Below are 20,123 nucleotides of genomic sequence, written 5' to 3'. Positions count from 1 at the left end.
AACTAGAAACTACATAGGTTCTAATCCTCTTCATTATAACCAATCATCACATGTAGTCTTGTCAATTCAACTATCAAAATTAATTTCATCACTCAGCATTCATTGAACCCCTCTATGCATCTAATGATGTGCTTGGTGCAAAAGAATCCATTTCTCTAAGATTAGTTGATTGCCTTGTTCGGGAGACAGTCATGTAAATAGATTAGTTTGAAATAACATGATAAGTATTCACTGGATGCTATACAAGTTAGAGGGAGAGGGAGAGGAGGAAAAGGGAGGGAGGGAGGGAGGGAAGGAGGGAGGGAGGGAGGGAGGGAAGGAGGGAAGGAGGGAGGGAGGGAAGGAGATCAGGGATCCACAGAAACTGTATGTCTTGAAGGATGAGTACGAATTCCCTATGGGGAGGAGATTGGGGAGAAGATATTTTGATGGAAATAGTTCCTGCAAAGGCATGGAAATCTGAATGAATACAGCTTGTTGGGAACCAGCCACGGAAACCTGCGACAAGTTTGGGGTCATTGGGACTAGAGCTTAGGTTCTGAAAGGAGACATAGGAAACAATGAGGTTAGAGAGATAGGCTAAGTTAGAATCTGAAAGTGCTTGTTTTATGCCATAGATCCTGGAGAGTCAAGAGAAAATTTTGAGCACAATAATTTGATATATCATATTTGTGACTTGAGTCCATATTTTGAGGCCAATTTAGCACCATGACTTGTTTCTCCCTAATTTTGCCCTATTAAGGCTCTTTCTCATTTATATAATTGTTGTGGTCTAATAGGTCTCCTAGCCTCAGGCAAATCCCCTCCAATTTATCCTCCACTTTGGTATTTTTCTAAATCATCTGTCTATTTCTGCCATTCTTCTGCTGCAGCCTGCTAGCAGCTCCCCATCCCTGCCAGGAAAAATCCTCTAATGTTCAGTATGGCATGCAAAACCCTCACATTGCAGCCTGTGCTGCTCTCCAGCCTCATGCCCCATCTCTTCTTTCTACTGTGTCCAGCCTACCTGGTTTGCTATGCTTGCTAATTCAAGGTCTTCCAAGCCTTCCAAGCACATTCAGGGTCCATACCTCTTCTTAGTCTCCTTCCCCAAAGTCTATCTAAAATGCCCTGAGTGCAAATTCCTTCTTAGCTGTCAAGAATCAACTCACAAGGTAACTTCCTTTGACCTTCTCTTGAACTCTATAGAGAACAAATCTCTTTCCTTCCATGGGCTCCCTGGCATCTGGTACATGCTGATATTAGAGCATACATCACATTGCTTCATAATTATTGCTTGCAAGGTTGTCTCCCAGACAAGAATGTAAGCTCCCCCAGAAGATAAGGCCATATCACATTCCTCTTATAAACTTAATTCATAGTACAGTGCCTGGCACACACTTAGGAGTTCAGTTAAATGAAGGCACTGATCGTCTTGTCCCTTTTTTTGTTTAGACTAGTTATCTTCCTCACCAACCAACTATTTACTGATAAAGGGAAGTCACTCTTTTCTGGGCCAGATTTCCATTCTGAGGTCATTGCAACTATTCTTTTTAGCCAACTGGAGAGTGAAAGGCTTATAGCTCAGACTTCTCTTGGGTTAGAGAGCAAGGGCTTTAATCTCAAGGGCATAGTGAGCAGGACTCACGCACTTGCTGTGGACTCAGCTTGCAACCAAGCAGTGTAATAAAAGCCTTGTGTTTACCTTTTAAATATTCACTCCTCCCATTCTGTATATTTTGGGGCCTGAGCAAAAGACCAAAAACACTTGTAGAGGTATCTTGAGGGGTGGCATATTGTCTCCACCTCATCTGGGGATTTTTCTAAGGCTAGGCATAGAAATGTCCAAAAGAGGAACTCTAGGAAACCACAAAAACTGTGTCCACTGGTATTAGGGCTTCCTGGGGCTATCTCTTAAACAGAGGAACAATGACCCCCAAACTGGAATTCATTGAAGGGTCAGAACCCTCAGGTATCTTGATATTTCTCAATTGTAGATTTAACACCTGTCCACTTTCAAGCTCCAAGAAAAGTTCAACATAGCTTAAGTCTTTCCTGCATCACACCCATCCCATGCCTCACCCCTGCCTATACTTTAGGGTAGCTGGAAGGAGCTTCAAACTACTAATTTCAGGGCATTTCCTGGAGCTTACAACATGAGTATAAGTATATAGACTGTAGAGCCTCAGGAGCCAATTCCTGGAGGACTTTCTGGGGCATCAGGAAGTCTACAGTTATATGGCAGACTGCACAGATCACAGATATTGAAGCACATACATAGGGCTGATATTTTGGAAATAACCTCACATTGGCTTAAGGCCAACCTAAAAACGTCTCCAACTATTGGTGTCAAAGGACTTGGATATTAAGTCTTGAGGCTGGTGGAACCTAAGTAAGAAATCTTACCTCTATTAGTTTTACTACTCATAAAACTATCTTAAGCTTCATACAGAAAAAAAGGAGGGGAAGGATAGAAGTTTGGTTACATTGGGGTACAAGTTAGTTGGTACATACACTAAGGGAATGGAGACAAGGATTAAAGGAAAGATGGAAAGGATGACTACAGGGATACAGATGGGAAATCACCTGAGGTTTTGCAGGGAAAATAGGAATTATTGCCTCATTAAAGGGGAAATATTTGAGAGGCTTTTGGGAGCCAATATGAACATTCCTCTGACTTTCCTAAGAATGAGGCTGGGATAGGTCTGGGCCAGCTTTGGAATCTACTGGAAAGGAAATTCAGACATGGACAGTAAATACTCTTTCTTGATTGCATTCTTCTTCCAAGAGTCTTGGAGGATTTAATCTCAGACTCAAGGCCCTTCAATCCATACTTACATTATGTCCTCATGGACCAACTCTCTATAGTATACATTTCCCTTGGAAGTGAGTCTAGAAACAAGTACTTCTATTATAAACAAACAGAAAGCCAAGAAAACAAGCCCCCCTGCAACCCACCCCCTCAAAAAACCCCAACAAACTTAATGCTGCAGAGGATGAAGCAAGATGGGTGAGAAGAGGTCTTTCCCATGTTACCTAACTACTAGAAATGAAAAAGAACAGTAGAAAATGTTTGATTTAGAACTCTCTGGAGAGTGAATACCCATCTGCCACACTGATTCTGTGACTATAATTTTAAAAAATATTTTTGAACACCTATAATGCACTAAAGGTAAGCACTGTGTATGAATAGAGGACTTAGGCAAAGCCTTGCATTCAAGGAGCTCACCATATATGGAGGGAAACTCATGAATTATAATAGCAGGACCACTGGGTTTGGGAATACGGAAGTCTGGGCCTGTATAGAGAGTAATGCTTATAAGCACAGAAGTAGGTCGCTGCTGACAAAGGATGTCTCTGGGATCAGCTGCACTTCCAGATCTCCATTCCAATATGATACGTTAAGGTAGCAAAAGGGTGCAGCTGAGCTCTGCAATAGATTCAGGATACAGCTGCTAAATCTAGCTACAGTTTTTTTGGCACTAACTGGGCTGGATTCTGCCTAGTGGCCAAAGGCTGCCAAATCCTGATTTAAGACAATTGCCTTTCCAAAGAAAAATAGTTATAATGAAAATAGCTTATGTCTTATACAAACTCTTAGCAATATAACAAATATATTACTTTTAAATAGGACCCAGAGTATTCTGTTACATATGGACTATCATAGTGATTTAAAAGTTATTCCTTCTTGTTTCCATGAGTTTTAGAATTTTAATAGCACTTATTTGACTCTACCCAATTTTGAATTGTTTTACAGCTTGTCTGAAAGAACTTTTGACAACATTCTAATTGTTTGACCTTGCCTTTATGATCTGAAGTCATAACTTTCCTGAGCCTTGGTTTCATCAACAACAAAATGGGGACAATAAAGTCCAAACTGTCAGATAGCAGCAAGGTTTAAATGATAGATATATTTGGAAGCAGGAGCCTTTCTGGAAAATGGTCCCTTTTCTCAGCAAAAAGTCTTACAACCTTGGATCTTGAACTCAAGCTGCTATATCCTGGAGGAGTGTGAAGACAAGATGAATCTTCTCCCTGGATAAGAAAAACATGAAGAGGGTAGAGAAGGGAAAGAAATAAAGGTCACCTGGCTGTGACAGAGTACCCTACTGATATCCAACAATGATTTGGCTCATCATGGTAGTATCCCCTAGCTCTTACCCTACTCCATCCTCTCACCCCCTCTCTCTGTTATTCACTTGGCTAAAAATGTTAACTTTACTCAGGGACCATCGAGAAAGAGGGGAGCACATGACATTGTAAGAGCCTGATAAGAGGGGCACAACGGGCATACAAGTCTGACTCCATCTTAAAGCTAACCCTCCCTATTAATTGAACCTGGACCCAGTTGTCCTATTTCCCTCAAGATTAAGGACTGAACAACAAAAAGGGGGTAATTATAACAGAGTGAAATGCTCTTCAAGTCTGAGTTGTTCCAATGGCCTTCAGGCTTCTGCTCAGTCTTGCATATAAATATGCTAATCATTAGAGGAATTCTGCTTGCTTCAGTTTTACAAAACCAGCCCCTTAATCAGAGGTGCCTCTCCTGAGAAGATAAGTACAAAAATGATGATTATTTATCAAAGATTTACAGAAACCCTGTGTCAAATCTTTCTTGGACTCTGATGGCAGCCAGATGTCTATTGTCAATCACCTCTTGCCCCTCCCATTTCCCCTTCCCTGGACATAAAAGAAGTGTGAACACTGTACCTTCTTAAGATTGATTTGAGGCACCACAAGTTCTCCTGTCTTCTCAGTTGGCACCTTCTCAATCAATAAATCTCTCCTTACTCCCCATCCCCCCCAAAATGTTAACCTTACTAAATGAAGGTATACTACTCCTTCAGTGGAAAAGGGAGAGGGCCCTGAAATCATGAGTGCCTTCATTGTAGAAAAGGGTTTTTGGACTTCAAGGACAGCATCTAGTAAAGTATACATGGGGTAATGGACATAGACAGTAGGAGGCTGAGGGCATGTGTTGGGGGGTGGGAGTGTCCTGGGAGTGGTCAGTGGGGAAAAAAAGGAAACATATGTAATACTTTAAACAATAAAGATTTTAAATTAAAAAAAGTACACATGGGGTGTTGGTGCCCAACTAAGGACCAGTAATCAATGGTAATATAATAAGATATTTTCTATATATTATGACAGATATATAAGCATGAACATTTTTACAAAAAAAGTAATCCATTTCATACACATTTGGATAGACAGAACTGTCCAACTTTTTAAAAAAGATTAGGAGTTTAAAAAACCTACAGGTTAAAAAAATCTATTCAATTCAGCAATTTATTGAGTTATGGCAGTACATTATTAAACTTCTCACTAGATAAAACAAAATAAGTTAATTATGTTGAATTTTCTTAATTCATTAAGTATTTCAAAATTTGATAATATTGTTTAATACCATCTGAAATTACCTATACTTGGACAATTCCCAGCCAACAGATTTATGGGGCCACTTTCTCTATATGTATTTTTGTTTTACCCATTTTTTATAATTTCTAATTTATTTGTGATTCAATTGATTAAATACACATTTCAAGATATATAACAATTTCCCCCACATATGCCAGAATGGAGACTAAGGACACAAGTGAACATTTAACTTGTTTAAACATGTACTGTAATACCCATTATCATTTTCATAAAAAGTAATGACTTTCAGTTATGAGAAAGAGATTTATAAGCTAGCAAATCTAGAACAAGTAGCAATACAACAAATAATTCAAGAAATCAACCTCAGTAATACATATGTCTATTTTATTAAAAAAGTTACAAACAGGTGGACTGCAGGGTCGTCTTACAAAATGACAAGAATGAAATCTATTGGAAAAATTTTACTTTTACAAATCTTTATAGGTCATTGTTCAATGTTTGTACTTGTTATTTGATATTTTTAGCTTTCATTGATAAAGTTACAGTACATTAGATCCATGATAATAGGCTACATGATTTTATTTGCAGAGCCCTACTGCAGTGATTTGAACAACTCCTAAACAGATGCCATAGTAAAGACAAGACATATATTGCATTTAATATTAATTTATTTTCCTAATAAGCAACTTGACATGCAATCTATTAAGGAAGCTAAAATAACTTTTGGTCCCTTTTCTTAAAATGTGCTGGAGAAACCACCTTTAAATCACTTTCCCCTGATTCCTGTGATCCTAAGTGAATTCAAGTTAAATTTGCTGCTGAGGTTAGTGACAGAGAGAGATAGGGAAGAAGGGAGAAAGGGAGGGAGTCAGAGGGAGAAAGAAGGGAAATGAATGAGAAAAACTACCCATAGGAAAGAAACTGTATAAAAAATCCATCTGCAGAAATTTAAATCATCATGAATTATTTGATTCCTTTAGATTTCACACAGCTAATAAAGATGAACCACAATCACTTAATCAACTTTGAGTGTTTGGTTTTAAGTTTGGTATTAAAGTGCAAACTTAAATTAGGTATCCATTTCAAGCAGTTAATAAATAAGAAACAATGTTTTGCCTCCACCCTTATAATCTCAGGATAGATAAAATTCAAAACTTAAGATCAAGGGTTCACTTTGAGGGAATTTGATCAGGAATCAAATGCAACACGATTTAAAAAAAGGAAATCAAAGTTTAATCAATTTCTATGCAATAATTAATGGTCATGCTGACCAATAAATCACATGAATGTAGATATCACTTTATTTGAACATCACACACAATATAAATTTAAAATTGCCACACCCTTCCATAAACCATCACTGCATATATTAGACCTTTCCTTGACAAAGTTATTGAGCTATTATTATAGATGAAAAGTATAGTTTTGGTTTTTTAAATTTTGTTTTATTTAGAAGCATGTTCAAATGACTAAAGCTGGGCTCCTAATATCGAGAACTTTGGTGCAGTAGGTGAGCTGCAGTTATTAACTTCTGCAAATTAAATGCACACAACTACATCAAATAAAAACCCAAAACCAAAATACTGTCAAACTTACAAAATGTTAAAATCATTGCTAGAAAAAGCATTTGTCATGATGTTAAAAGTGAACCAAAAGATTATTCTTTATAAATTTCCTTTCTGTTTCTATATCTGTGTTATTGATAAAATGTTCAAGTATTCAGACAAAATGTGCTGATTAGGTAAACAACATGGAAGGCAATGGCTATTAGAAGCACATTTGGAAAAAAAAAAAAAAGCCCAGAGACTTGGCGCTATCCTCCCGTTACACAGATTTTCGTCTCTACTACGAACATGCTTCTTTAAAATAACTAAAAAGCAATTGTGATAGTGCAAGAAAACTTTAACAATATTGCTTTAAACTATTATTTGGAAAGACAAATATTAAGAACTAGAAAGTGTATATGATTTTACTTGAATTCAATTTTACATGTGCAGAAGTCTATTAGATGTCAATTATAAGCCTGATAGGCAAAGCTGAGCTATCTCTGTTTAGATATACAATTAATTTACCATGGATACAATATCCCTTTTCAAAGGCATTGCTATGTAGGTCATAACTAAATTTAGAACTTAACAGAAAGGAAAATGTTACTGCTGCAATTTGATGCTGTAAATGAGATTAACACATGTGAAAACCTAATGGAATCAAATATTTAACTCTTCAGCTAAATGCTCTACAGTCAATTTCAAATATCAATTGTGACTTTCAGAACATGTTAACTACAAAAATACATTACAAACTGCACTTGAAGAAAAGGGATATTCCATCCATTCAGGTGAAAATGTGATATTTAGTTTCTTTTTACAACACTGCCACACGTAAACAAAGTCTCAAAGTATTAACCAACCATTTAAAGGAGAAAGATTTTACAAATAGGATGAAGCACTGGTACGAGGTAATATACAGAAGTAACCATTTGTTTAAGGCTCAATTTTTTTTCTCCATTATAACTTTCTTTTAAAAGGCATTGAGTAGGTAATACTGAGTTTGAGTATTTAATAAATACAAGTTGAGAAACTGATTAAAGAAATGAATTAAAATATTAAAAATTAATTCTTGCATAATAGCCATCAATAAGAACTTAGAAAGCTACAAAAGGACTGATTGGTAAAGAATAGATTTTAAACATATGGTAAACGTGCTAAGCATTTCTATTTAAGGTCAATGGATCTTGAAGGCCAAAGACCTTATGCACTTAATTAGATGTATGGCAACATGCTGTAATAGAGACAGGTTTACCAAGGCTCAGTTCTGCAACCCAGGTTGTAAAGTTCTCCAAAGCAGCATCTGTGCAAATTTCCTCTGAGTTTTATCTGCAATTAAGATAAAAATGTCATAAAAATATAGTAACATAGATTACCGTTTAAAATGAGAATACTGACAACATCTATAAACACATGGAAGTGGGATCAGAATAACTATCTTAAGGTCAAATTGTACTGTGTTCACCATCAGTTTAAGTAAAAAAGTAATTTTCCATGGTCCATAAAAGTCACTAAAAAGTAGAAACACTCTAATGATGCATTGGATATAATAAACTGCACATATGTAACTACCCTAGTTTATTTTTTAAATAGTATTATATGTCATGCTTGTATTATACATCATACAATATAAAAAAATGCTCTTACTGGTTTAAAAAATGATCTTACAGTATAAAAGTAGCACATGTTATTTCTACTTTGAATTTGATTTGTTTATTTTTTAATGGAAAACGGTATTAGAATTAAATGTATACTACTTATATGCTAATATAAGTATGCGAACAAAACTTTCCCAAAATTTAGGGGTTTTGTTTTTTGAGAATTTAAAATATGAAAATGTAATATCATCAGGGTCTAGCTATTGAACACCTACTAGGTGCTCTGACTTGAGATATGCTGGTGACTGGAGTTTATACGTTCCACTCTGATCTGCCCTTTTTAGGACATTCTCCCAACCATAGGAACGTCTATGATTGGGATGTCTCAGTCTCTGCTCTTACAATGGTTAGACTTCTGCCCTTCTAATTACTCTTGGAGAGAGGGGGTGTCCATTATTCAAACATAATGTCCTATAACTGTGCTGGGTCACTAAATAGCTTCAGAGAGTGGAATTACATTTATATCTGATGTAAAAAAAATAAAAAATGTTAAATAAAGCCAAAAAACAAATGGTAGAATAGCAACAATGAAAGACTGTCAAGTGAAACCAATTTAAGATAATCTAAGGACTCTACCAATGTTTATATATGCATAATTTCAATGTGATTTGACAGCTACACTTTTATTTGTATTCAAAGAGCCTGAGAGAATTCTTTATTGGAAGCTATATCGTAAAATAATTACTTTTAAACAATGTCTCTCTGCTCATTATTGTTGCAATTCTGTCACCCAAATACATTAGGAAAAATAGGCAAAAGTTTATCTCTTTAGAAATTATTATAAAAACATTTTTTCCAATTAAATTTAAAACATTTTGTATTAAAGGAAATTGTTAATTGGGACACTGGTTATTTAAGTTTGGGCAAGTTCAGTTTCCTCATTATTAAAATAAGGGTAAAAATTCTTTCACCAGATATTTGGTAAATATCATAAAATATGTGAAAGCACTTTATCTGTGAAATATAAGGTAGTTTTTCATTTCTCAACTATGTTACAAATTTCTACAAGGTCAGGATTAAATCTTTGATACCCAGACTAAAGACCATTTCATTTTTCTACCCTCATTTGAATTTTCATACCTATTTGAACACAATATGTCATACATGCAATTCTCTGGGAAGTTGTTTCTATAATCCACTGTAAATTTTCCTCAATTAATGTGAATTAGTAAATTTGCTATAAATTTTAATCCACATTTTTCAAATTAAACAATTATAAAGATTTTTGATTTTCAAATTTGATTATGTCTCTAAAACAGTGAAAACTTGTATTATGTGATGATTTAATTCAGGCATTCTCTGAAATTAGATTGAGGAAATAGTGATTATTTATTTCTAGCCAAAATAAACCCTAAGAATACAAACCAGCTTATTAACCATGATCTACATTAATAAAAGGCGATATATGCATTATTTACCACCCTCTATAAACCTGGTTAACATTTCCTCCATCAATATTCCACAGGATGACAATACTCCAGTGAACTTAAAGAGACATAGATAAATTCTGGGTCATACTTGACAATTTTAATAGGAAGCATTCCTTTAAATAAACAAAGTATTAATACCAGCTACTTTCGAGAGAGTAATAAATTTTAATTCTCTGGAGTAATAAATCTTGAAGCAAAAATGTATATTAAGCAAAAACTTATATTAAGCAAAAAGGACAGTCTCAGATTAGAATTTCATAAGATGTAAAATATAAATGTTATTGCTTCTCACTGTGACAGCAAAATTTTCACTGTACTAACAACTCTCATTCATTTAAAAAACATTCTAGAAGCTTTATAGGCAGCTGGTCAAACTCATATTTTTTAATTCCCAGGATATTGCAGCCACACTGCAAAAGTATAACTTGCTTCTTGTAAGATAGAACACAAGTGATCCTTGTCCTCACTCTCAAGTTTCCAGCAAGACACCCAACAAATCTTAACTCTGGAAGCCTCTGTTTAAACTCTTTTGTAACTGTTTTCACTTTTTCAAATTAGATTTTGTTATGGAAGAGCCAAAGAAAAATCCCAAATAACAGGCCAAACTTTTTGCTCAGGAAATTATGAAATAGGGTCTCCTAAGTGGGATAAATTGGTACATGAGAGTACCAAACACAGAACTGAAAGAACAAAGACCATTATTTATGTCAGCATGAAGAAAAAGGGAGATTCTTGATTCAAGACTAGCACATCATTTCACGTGGCAGCAGAATGCTTGGGATTTTAACAAGGGCTCCTGAAAGGCTTAACAGTTTATGAGTGACTTTGTAGGTTAGCTGCACTTACGATTTCTAAATATAATGGTATTTGTTGGCATTATTTTTAGCAAATATAAATATGCAATCATGATTGATTTTAAGTTTTTTTTTCATTTTAGACATATGATATTCTGGAAATTTATCAAAAAAAAAATTAAAAACTAGATTTCCCTTCACATTTTTTACTCTGCATTTTCATATCCAAGTAAATATTGGTTATATTGGCAAAACGCTCGGCTGGAATTCCGTTGATAGAAACTATGTTTTTGTTAAATATCTTGTTTGTTTCTCTATCCTAATTCGCATAATAATATTAAAGCTTATTGGGGGCGGAGTGGGAGGACTGGGGTAGTTAAAAGTGCTCACCTGTCACCCATTAAACACAGAGAGCAAAAGCTGAACTATAGAAGAATCCTTGAATGAATGTGGAACATTGCTTTACAGAGAACACGCACCCCAATAATTTATGGTGAACCCAGGGTAGGAGAGAAGAGATAAGCAAGTTTTCTTATGTCCTGACCTAAAATAAAATCTCGTTAAGTTTAAATTAATATGACGAATTCGATTCTGAGATCTTAGATAGTATAACCATGTCCACTGATAATAAGCAGTTAGCAGTGTGAGCCCAATGATTTGATCCTAGCTGCTAACTTTGAATTAGACCAGGTAGGGAGGGCACTGCTCCCCTCAACTCTAAATTGCTTTTACTGTATCCAATATTCCTAAGACTGTGGTTAATCAAAAGAATTTGGGGGTATGTTTTTGATAGGATAAGTTTTTCTTAATGATACTATCTTCTGGATTTTAGAATTCTACTGAGAAATAATCCCACTAGGGGAATCTTTCCTGTAGTATGGCTAGAATACTTCCTCGGTGGCAATTCTCCAACTCCATGATGCAATTTTTGTTAATTCTACTGATGGTTCATTCTAAGCCACAGAGGTAATGAAGTAAAACTAAATGGCTCCCATGCATTTTATTCTGCAATAAAAGCCTAATCTGGAGGTTAAAGGAAGCAATTAAAGAGGGGACAGATATAAAAAAAAGAATCATTCTAATCACCAGACACTTCCACACCCAGAGCAGGTCTAACCAGGCACCTATTCACTCTGAAGAGTCACAAACCATGAACCTTGTAGGGGCTAGTAAAGGTCTGAGAGAATGAGCAGGGCAGAAAGGACAAGGCAACTCTGTTCTCCCTTTCTACCCTAGGGCCATTGCAGGTCTTTATGGTACACACTACCACTAAAGCATGCTTTCTCCTCCACTCAGAACCACCATGCCACAGGCTCATTTTGAACTGGATGACAAATGAGCATTTAAAATAAGCTACTTTCCCCACTCAAAGTGATGTGCAAAATAGGACTGGGGGTGGGGAGAAGTATCTATCTAAACTGTAACTTCTGCAACAGAATTCCACCCCAGTGTTTTACTGGTATGATTAATATTTAACTTGGATATGAAAATGCCAGCACATTAAAGTATACAATGTGATTTAATTTTCATGTTTTCTCCTCACAATTGCTAACTCCCCAGAATATCATGTCTAATTAAAAGATGGGAAAATAATAGAAACAATTGATTCCACACATTTTTAAAAATTAAAATACTAATCAATTCCACTGTGTTTAGAAATAGTAAGGCCAGCTAGACTAAAATGACATTAATAAATTGTTCAGCCTTTCAGGAGCCTTTGTTAACATCCCAGGCATTCTGCTGCCATGTGAAATGATGTGCTAGTCTTGAATTAAGAATCTCCCTTTTTCTTCGGGATGACATATATAATGAACTGAGGCTGACATAAATAATGATCTTTGTTCTTTCAGCTTGATTCCTGGCGTTTGGTACTCTTATGTACCATTTATCTCTTTGGGAGAACCCTTTCCATAATACATGAAGAAAATAAGATCAAATTTTGCAGATCTTCAAACCATAGCGAAGAGCACATTTTTTATTCCTGTTTATTTTTTTAATAACTTTTGTCAGTATTGGACTGGGATATAGGAATCCTTGAAAACTAATCTTTTAAAAATGTCTATTTGCCAAAAGGGTATTTACCAAATTATCACATTTAAGGGATAACTTTACTGCACTTCCCATCTTCCTTTCAGGAAATCAACACAATATTTTAGGATATTATTTTACTCCTTTTTGGCATTCCCTCTGTTTGGAATCACCTCTATCCATTGCCCACCCACTCATATCCTACCTATTCTTTTAAAAAATATTTATTGTTGAGAGTATTACAGATGTCCCCCCCATTTTCCCTTCATTGCCCCCCTATTCTTTAAGGCCTGACTCAAATGCTACTGCTCCCCAATTCATCTAAATCAGTGGTTCTTAGCCAGTGGGAATTTTGCCCCCTAGGAGACATATGTCCATGTCTGGAGATATTTCTGCTTATTACAACTTGGGGGCGGGGGGATGCTGCTAAACATCCTACACTCACTGCAACAAAAATCCCAGAATGTTGAGAAACCAGCTTGAACTGAATGTGATCTCTCCTTTTCCTGACCACCCTCCAGCACTGTGATTTAATTCTTTTATATCATTATGAGATTAACAAAACAGCCATCATTCTCAACAACAGTATATATACACCAAAATAGCCATCTATCAATTATTCACACCAACACAGAGGAGCTAGTAAAAGCTTCTCTGATGTAGTTAGTAAAAGTGAAACAGGCTGCAACACTGACCTGGGTTTCTATTACAATGCTGCTGCACAGTAAAAGAAGTCCTTCAGTGCACTTGATGGCAAGGCTCCTCGGGTCAGTAAGGAAACCAGCCTTGAAAGCAGTACATAAAGAATCTGGCTCTGAATCCAAACCTACACTAAGATTACTGCCAGTGGGGTGTTGAAAGGTGAGGAAATAATCTTGGGAGCCATGCAAATAAACAGGTGTTGGGCAAGAGAGTGATGACCCAAATTGAAAGGTGGTAAGAAATAAATATGAGGAATTATTAGAAGCAATTCTTGGAGCATTAATTTTTCTCTTTCAGCCATCACAGTACTTCTGACTTACACAAGTCTTACTATTTCTAACTTGGACAAGGTACGCTTCATAATATTAAGGACAGCATTTCTCAAATCACATTTACTTGTCAAAATTTGATATTCAATCTAGATTTGGGACTGACAGACTTCAGAATTTCATGACTCAAGCTACAGGATTCAGAATTTTTTTAGATAAATAGTGAGCAAGAGGTACAACCACAAATTTTCTCGACCTCAGATTACAGATTTCAATACACATCAGTTCAATCTTATTTGATGGAATATAAAAAATTACATATAATGTGCTTTGTTCTAAAAGACCTTGATCAGGGATTCCGTTTAATATTTTCAGAAACTCAGCTGATTAGATATTTTATTTCGTGGTCACTCTTTCAATAGTGTATTCTGCTTGCAAAGATGAAAACCAAACAAAAAACTACACAGGCAACTTGAGCCATTATTATAAAAAATGAGCACTCATTGGTATTAATATCTTCTGATTTTTAGTGTGTTAACAAAATATGTAAACAGACTTGGCTTGAAATATAAAAAAAATATTTAATCATTTCTGTAGGTAACCAAATGGATTAAAAGTAATTTGGTCACAAAAGTTACAAAATAAAATAAACTCAGGAAACCTACTTGGGTCCACCCCCTGCAAAAGGGAGTCTGTTTATCTCTCAATAAACTTTGCTTTCGCTTAAAAACTAATAATAAAATAAAATAAATTCAGAAATAATCCACAATAAGACTTAAAAATCGCTTTAGAAATTGCCCATTTGCTGATTTGACTGAGACCAATTTTATTCTGTTTACTTTCTATAGCTGTCTATAACAATGGTAGAAAGAAAATTGGGAACATTTTTGAGAACTGGTTGATTTTTTTTAAATGATAAAATTAAAACATGTACGCTTTTGTCATTTGTCCAGTTAAAAGTGTCAGGAAGAGAAATAGAGCATAATGGTGAAGATATAATCACTATACAGAACTTGTTCAAACTTGAAGTTGGCTTACAGTTTAAGACGAGAGATTATAGAAACAAGAACATGAGTCTTGATCACCTATATACGCTTCAAAAGACTATAGTGTAAGTGCAACACTATCAGTAAAACATGTTGGACTATAGTCTGAATGGTGATTTTATAAGGTTTCAGATGTGGCTAGGTATAAGAAAATAAATGAGTTTCCATCAAATTCTGGTATGCTGAAAAGCTGATGAGTGAAAGCACTTTGAATAAAACACTGTTGCCATCTTTCCTTTTTAAAGATGATACTACCTGACAGGAACTCGTCCGAAAAGACGAGTTAGGGGCCGTTAGTCTTTTGTCCAGGAAGTACATATGAAGCCAGACCTTTGATTAGAAATCATCACTGCGATCTGAAATGCCTGTTGCCATTTGTAGCATTGCCTTCTAGACTTGAGGTCAGTCTTGGCTCAAAATAATCAATTCCATTCCTAATGTTGTCGGGCTAGTCTGGCATTTGCTATGATTTCTCAGTCATCCAGACTATTGGTTGTTTTATCTCATTATCTAAATGTTACTAAGTGAAGTTATTTGCCCAATTTTCATGTCTAGATTTAAAAATCATGATATGAATAAATAATCTAATTTTAAATGCTCAATAAGTATTATATATATATCAACTTTTCCAAAAACTCATTCAGTTGAAAAAATTTTAATAAGTCATTATTTAACTCAATGAAAAGTTTCAAGGTTTTGTTATTATTTTATTAAGTTTTTTATTTATTAAAATGAACAAAAACATTTCCTGGGCTTAGAACTGTTTCTTCTAACACATCACAGATGATTTTGCCAGATTCTCATTTGAACCATATATTCATGATGAAGTCTAGGTACACTGTGGCACTATAATTTGTTATTATCAGAAGTGACTTAAGTCCCTCAAGTGCCAGGTACAGAAGATGAACTTGATTAAATAATCATTCTGTTAAATCAAGCATTTGGGTGATTAGTAAATTGATGACTTCAATTATAGCAGGTCTCTAGTCAAGGATAGAAAAGTGTAGAGAATAAAACTAATCATCTTTTGAAATTATTAACGGATGCTCTCTTGTGCGTTCTGGATGCTAAATCACCAAAACACTGAAAAGGTGTACTATCCTTTAACTCACCCCACCCCATAGGAATGTTATCAATCAAGCAGAAAGAGAGCAGTAACTCACTTAAAAAAATACATCTTCTGATGGAAATGCAAGCAATTTCTTACCTTTGTTTCCCTTATCTGTATTTTTCAGGCATTTGGCATTGAATGTGGACTATTTTGTGCAAAGGGAAATGTTACTTTAAAAATAAAGACATTTAAGGTAGCACAATGTGTTTTAATATTAACCAGCTTTGTTATATATGATCAAAAACAAAACACTCTCTGGTTCATAAGATTCCATCAACGACTAACCTGCTCGGTATGGCCATGATTGAGGTTATCTTTTTTACTGGACAACACAAGTTGTACAACACTGATCTTGCTTCTCGGGCAGGGATGAATAGTTCATTTGCCTGACGATCTCAGCAAAAAGGTCATCCACCATTGATTTACTTTTTGCCGATGTCTCCATGAAAGGACAGCCCCATTCTTGAGCCAGAGCTCTGCCTTCTGAAGACATAACCTCTCTTTCTGGTTCCAGATCCACTTTATTTCCTACTAGGATTAGTGGGACTTTTTCATATCTCTTCACTCTGACAATCTGATCTCTCATTGGCTTGATATCCTATTCAAACAATCACAAAAAGAAAAAAAAATTATGCTGTTTGCATAACCATAACAGAAGTATTACAATCTCATAAGAGCTCACACCTCGGTGAGTAAAGCTGAATCCAAAATAAAACCACACACCCAAATAGAGAAAATGCCATTTTCTCCATTAAAGTTGGCACTAGATTATTTCCACAGACTCTACCTGCTGGATTTCTGTCAAGAATATAAAATGTAGGTTGCACACTAACTTTAGGATTCATTTAATCACTTCTTTCCCACAGTCTATACTGATTTAAAGAGTAAGTTCCCAAATATGATGAATCCATTCATATATAAAGGTGTTTGCCCATCTCCTTAAACCTGCGAACCTGTCATCACTCCTCCTAACACTTGATATCCTAGCACAGGATTGTAGCATCTATGCATTCCTAGCCATTTAGTAAGAGCACTTGAGAGAAAAGTGTTTAAGGTGGAAACAAAAACACTGTGTCAGGCCTAGAACAAAGTTAAAAATAGATTCCTGCACTTATATGTTTCATTTTAAATTTAATGGTATATTTTTATCTCAGTAAAATTAAATACCTCAAAATATGTTAAATATAGTGGAAACTATTGTAACAATGAGCAGCTCCTGGGATGGACAGGCAGGTGAAAATCTGGGTGGGAAAAAGTCATACTTTTCTTTACCTACATTCGGGTTTACAACTTGAATTTTACCCCAAGTGTATTGTTTTTTGTAAGTAGTTACAACTAATCACGAAAGATAAGAGCCTTAGCAATTCTCCAGTAGCATCAACTTGGGGGGAGGAGGTATTGATTAAAGACAGTATCATAGATTTTATACTAACATTATACTTTTTTGATTTTTCATAACTTAAAAGTTTTAACTTAAATATAAATATGTGATTAATTTAGTTACAGTAAACAGAATATTCACAGGTAGGATGAAGAAAAAAGAGGGGGCTGTGAAAATTAACAAAAAACATAGTTATGTGATATTTGCAACAATTTTATATGATCATGTATCAATTCAATGGTTAAGTTTCTTTTTCCCTGCCTCTTCATGGAAACCCAAGTTCAGCTGAGAATCCAAACTTATGGCATTTAAGTTTAAAAGAGTTTAAGGCTCTGTTGAAATAATTGCAGAATTTTCACTCCGTATTTATGGCTATAACAGAAGTAGATATAATTGAAATCCTATGAAAAACCCTTCAAAAAACTTCCAACCTCAAGAGAGTCAGCTAATAGAATAACAAATTTCCCAAGATCCTTCAGAAAGAAAATGCCTGCCAAATAGCACCTTTACTACTTTTTGGGGGAAAACGCTGTTATGATATTCTTGCTTTGGAATTTAAGCCTACATAAGATGGACTTGAGTTTGGTCAATATAACTTTTATTCATTCGTCTGGAATTATTACCTTTAAAAGAAAAAAATCCTGCAGTGCTATATCTGGTTACTGAAAAAGTTCACTATAGTACTTTAAAATACTAAGAAAAGTGGAATTAGCACATTGCCTTGACTTAATGTACTTAATGTCTCTTAAGTAAGCAGCATTAACTGAATACCTTTAAATGTAGAAAAATATCCATTTCCTAAATCAATGGAGGTCAATATAATGGGTCAATATGAGGTATTTTCAAGGAATAAATAGCAACATTTATTGCATCTCTTAAAATAATGTTAAACCTTCAGCCTGTCTCTTAATGGAGGACAGGACAGATTTTCCGAGGAAACTGGACCATCTCCAGTTTGGCCACTCAGCCAGGATTATAAATCTGCATTTGTTCAGTGTTCCCAGATCCCCGTACTTTTGATAGTGTTATCAGAAACAATTTGGATAACTGGAGAAAAGGAGGGGCATTCTACATTTTTAATTAGTAACTTTTCCTCACATGCCCCAAGTAAAATGCCTAGAAGGCAGTTCTCAAGTTCGTCTTGCAGCACTAAGATTTATGAATCTGGTTGAGAAACTTGGGTGAGCACAGAGAAGGGGTGGGGGAAAGCAACCACAAAGCAATTATATATGCAACAGATATTAGGCTCCAAATAATTTTCCTTCCATAATGTTGTATTTACCCGAGATTATTTGTCAATGTTTTGATGAGTATATTAATCAATACTTGTTGAATTGAACAAGCAACTTCAGAAAGTTATATTCCAAACTAAATATACGCGGCATAACCTATTTCTTTTTCACTTTTCTTTGGCTTAAAAAAAAGTTTAAAATATTTTTTGACAGTTGTTATTTTACTACTCTCTATAGAAACAACCCAATACTTTTTCATGCCAGGGGTAACCTCAAAAATGCGCCATGTCTAACTTTCAAAAGCAAAACATAGTCATTAACGCACGGCTCAAGCAAACCAGAAGTAAAAGTAGGATTACCACACCCCCTTTTAACAAATTACAAGACTTGGTTTGGTTACCTGAAAAGACTGTTGATTGACGAGACTATAAACCAGGATGAAACCTTGACCGTTTTTGATGTAGAGATCTCTCATGGAGGCAAACTGCTCAGTTCCTGCGGTGTCCAGAATTTCCAGCACGGACGGGGAAGAGTCCACTTCGATCTCTTTGCGGTAGAAATCTTCAATGGTGGGGTCATATTTCTCAATGAAAGTCCCAGTGACAAACTGCACAGTCAGGGCAGATTTGCCAACCCCTCCACTCCCTAACACCACCACCTTGTATTCCCTCATGAGTCTCCCCTTCACCCACTCCTGCACGAGGGAGGAAAAATAACGCCCCGCTAGCTGCGGTGCGGCTGGGGAGGCGGAAGGTGGGCGGAAATCTGCGAACTGGGGAGGAGAGTGCAGAGAAGCGGAGGGCCCAACGGGGAAAGAAGAGGAAGTTAAAGGCGGGGGGAGGGGAGAGAGCGAAGTGTCGGGGTGGGTGGGGATGAGATGGTAAATGCCCCTCCTATAGGAACTAAAGCCCAGGCAGGGGGCGTGGGGAGGAGGGCGCTCCAGGAGAAGCCCGGCGAGGTTGGGGAGAAGAAACGCGCCCCTCGAGGCGAGGGCTGGAAGCCACAGATCTGGGGCCCTGGCGGGCAGGCGAGTGACGGAGGAGCCCGCAGCCAGGGGCTGCCCCCACCTCTCCCCCGCCCTTCACACAAAGGGGCCCAGGGACCCCGCTTCCTGCTCTCGCTGCTAAGCTGGCCCAGGCCTGTGGGCTCCGCTCCCTCCACTGCCGCCGGGCGGGTCTCAGGGCCGCGGCTCCCGCGGGCGTTGTCCAGCCTGGGATGGGAGAAAGGGGCCCACGTTACCCGCCTGACCCCTCTCTCCCCCCGCCCCAAACCAACAGCCTCCCCCAACACCCCCCACCCCCGACCGGCTGTCTCCGCCAACGCAGCCTTCGCCGCTTACCCTACTGTCTGCACCCGCCCGGCCGCCCGGGAGGCTCAGTCAAGCCAAGGCCATGGCTACGGGCCGGCTCCTCAGTCTCACCGCCGCCCCAGCGCTGCTATTCGCAGAGGGGAGAGGGGCGGGTGCCGTCCTGGAGGCGGCGGCCCGCAGAGACTCCAGGCAAACCCACCTCTTTTTTTTCCTCACCCACCCCCCACCCCCCACCCCCAGCACACACCCGGAAGGGTT

The 20,123-nt window shown here is 36.9% G+C and overlaps 1 protein-coding gene across 1 annotated transcript; it reads right to left on the bottom strand.

The window, feature by feature from the left end:
* Positions 1–5,720: 5,720 nt before the first annotated feature.
* On the bottom strand, positions 5,721–20,086 carry RAP2C (RAP2C, member of RAS oncogene family). The gene is made up of 4 exons (XM_036304856.1): positions 19,896–20,086; positions 18,957–19,766; positions 16,229–16,541; positions 5,721–8,234 (listed from the first exon to the last, which is right to left on the bottom strand). Exons 2-3 carry the CDS (start codon positions 19,227–19,229, stop codon positions 16,263–16,265), a joined length of 552 nt encoding a protein of 183 aa, XP_036160749.1. The 5' UTR covers positions 19,230–19,766; positions 19,896–20,086; the 3' UTR covers positions 5,721–8,234; positions 16,229–16,262.
* Between the last annotated feature and the right edge of the window lie 37 nt (positions 20,087–20,123).

The sequence above is a fragment of the Myotis myotis genome, unplaced genomic scaffold, assembly GCF_014108235.1.
Source record: "Myotis myotis isolate mMyoMyo1 unplaced genomic scaffold, mMyoMyo1.p scaffold_m19_p_4, whole genome shotgun sequence".
In the NCBI taxonomy this organism is placed as follows: domain Eukaryota; kingdom Metazoa; phylum Chordata; class Mammalia; order Chiroptera; family Vespertilionidae; genus Myotis; species Myotis myotis.
Note: the sequence above shows the minus strand (reverse complement) of the source record. Positions and strands in the feature narration are given on the sequence as shown.

Excerpts from the sequence above, each read along its gene's own strand:
- RAP2C (XM_036304856.1), bottom strand. The coding sequence starts at position 19,229 with ATGAGGGAATACAAGGTGGTGGTGTTAGGGAGTGGAGGGGTTGGCAAA. Across the intron at positions 16,542-18,956 it reads TCAATCAACAGTCTTTTCAG|GATATCAAGCCAATGAGAGA; the intron begins GTAACCAAACCA and ends TTGTTTGAATAG.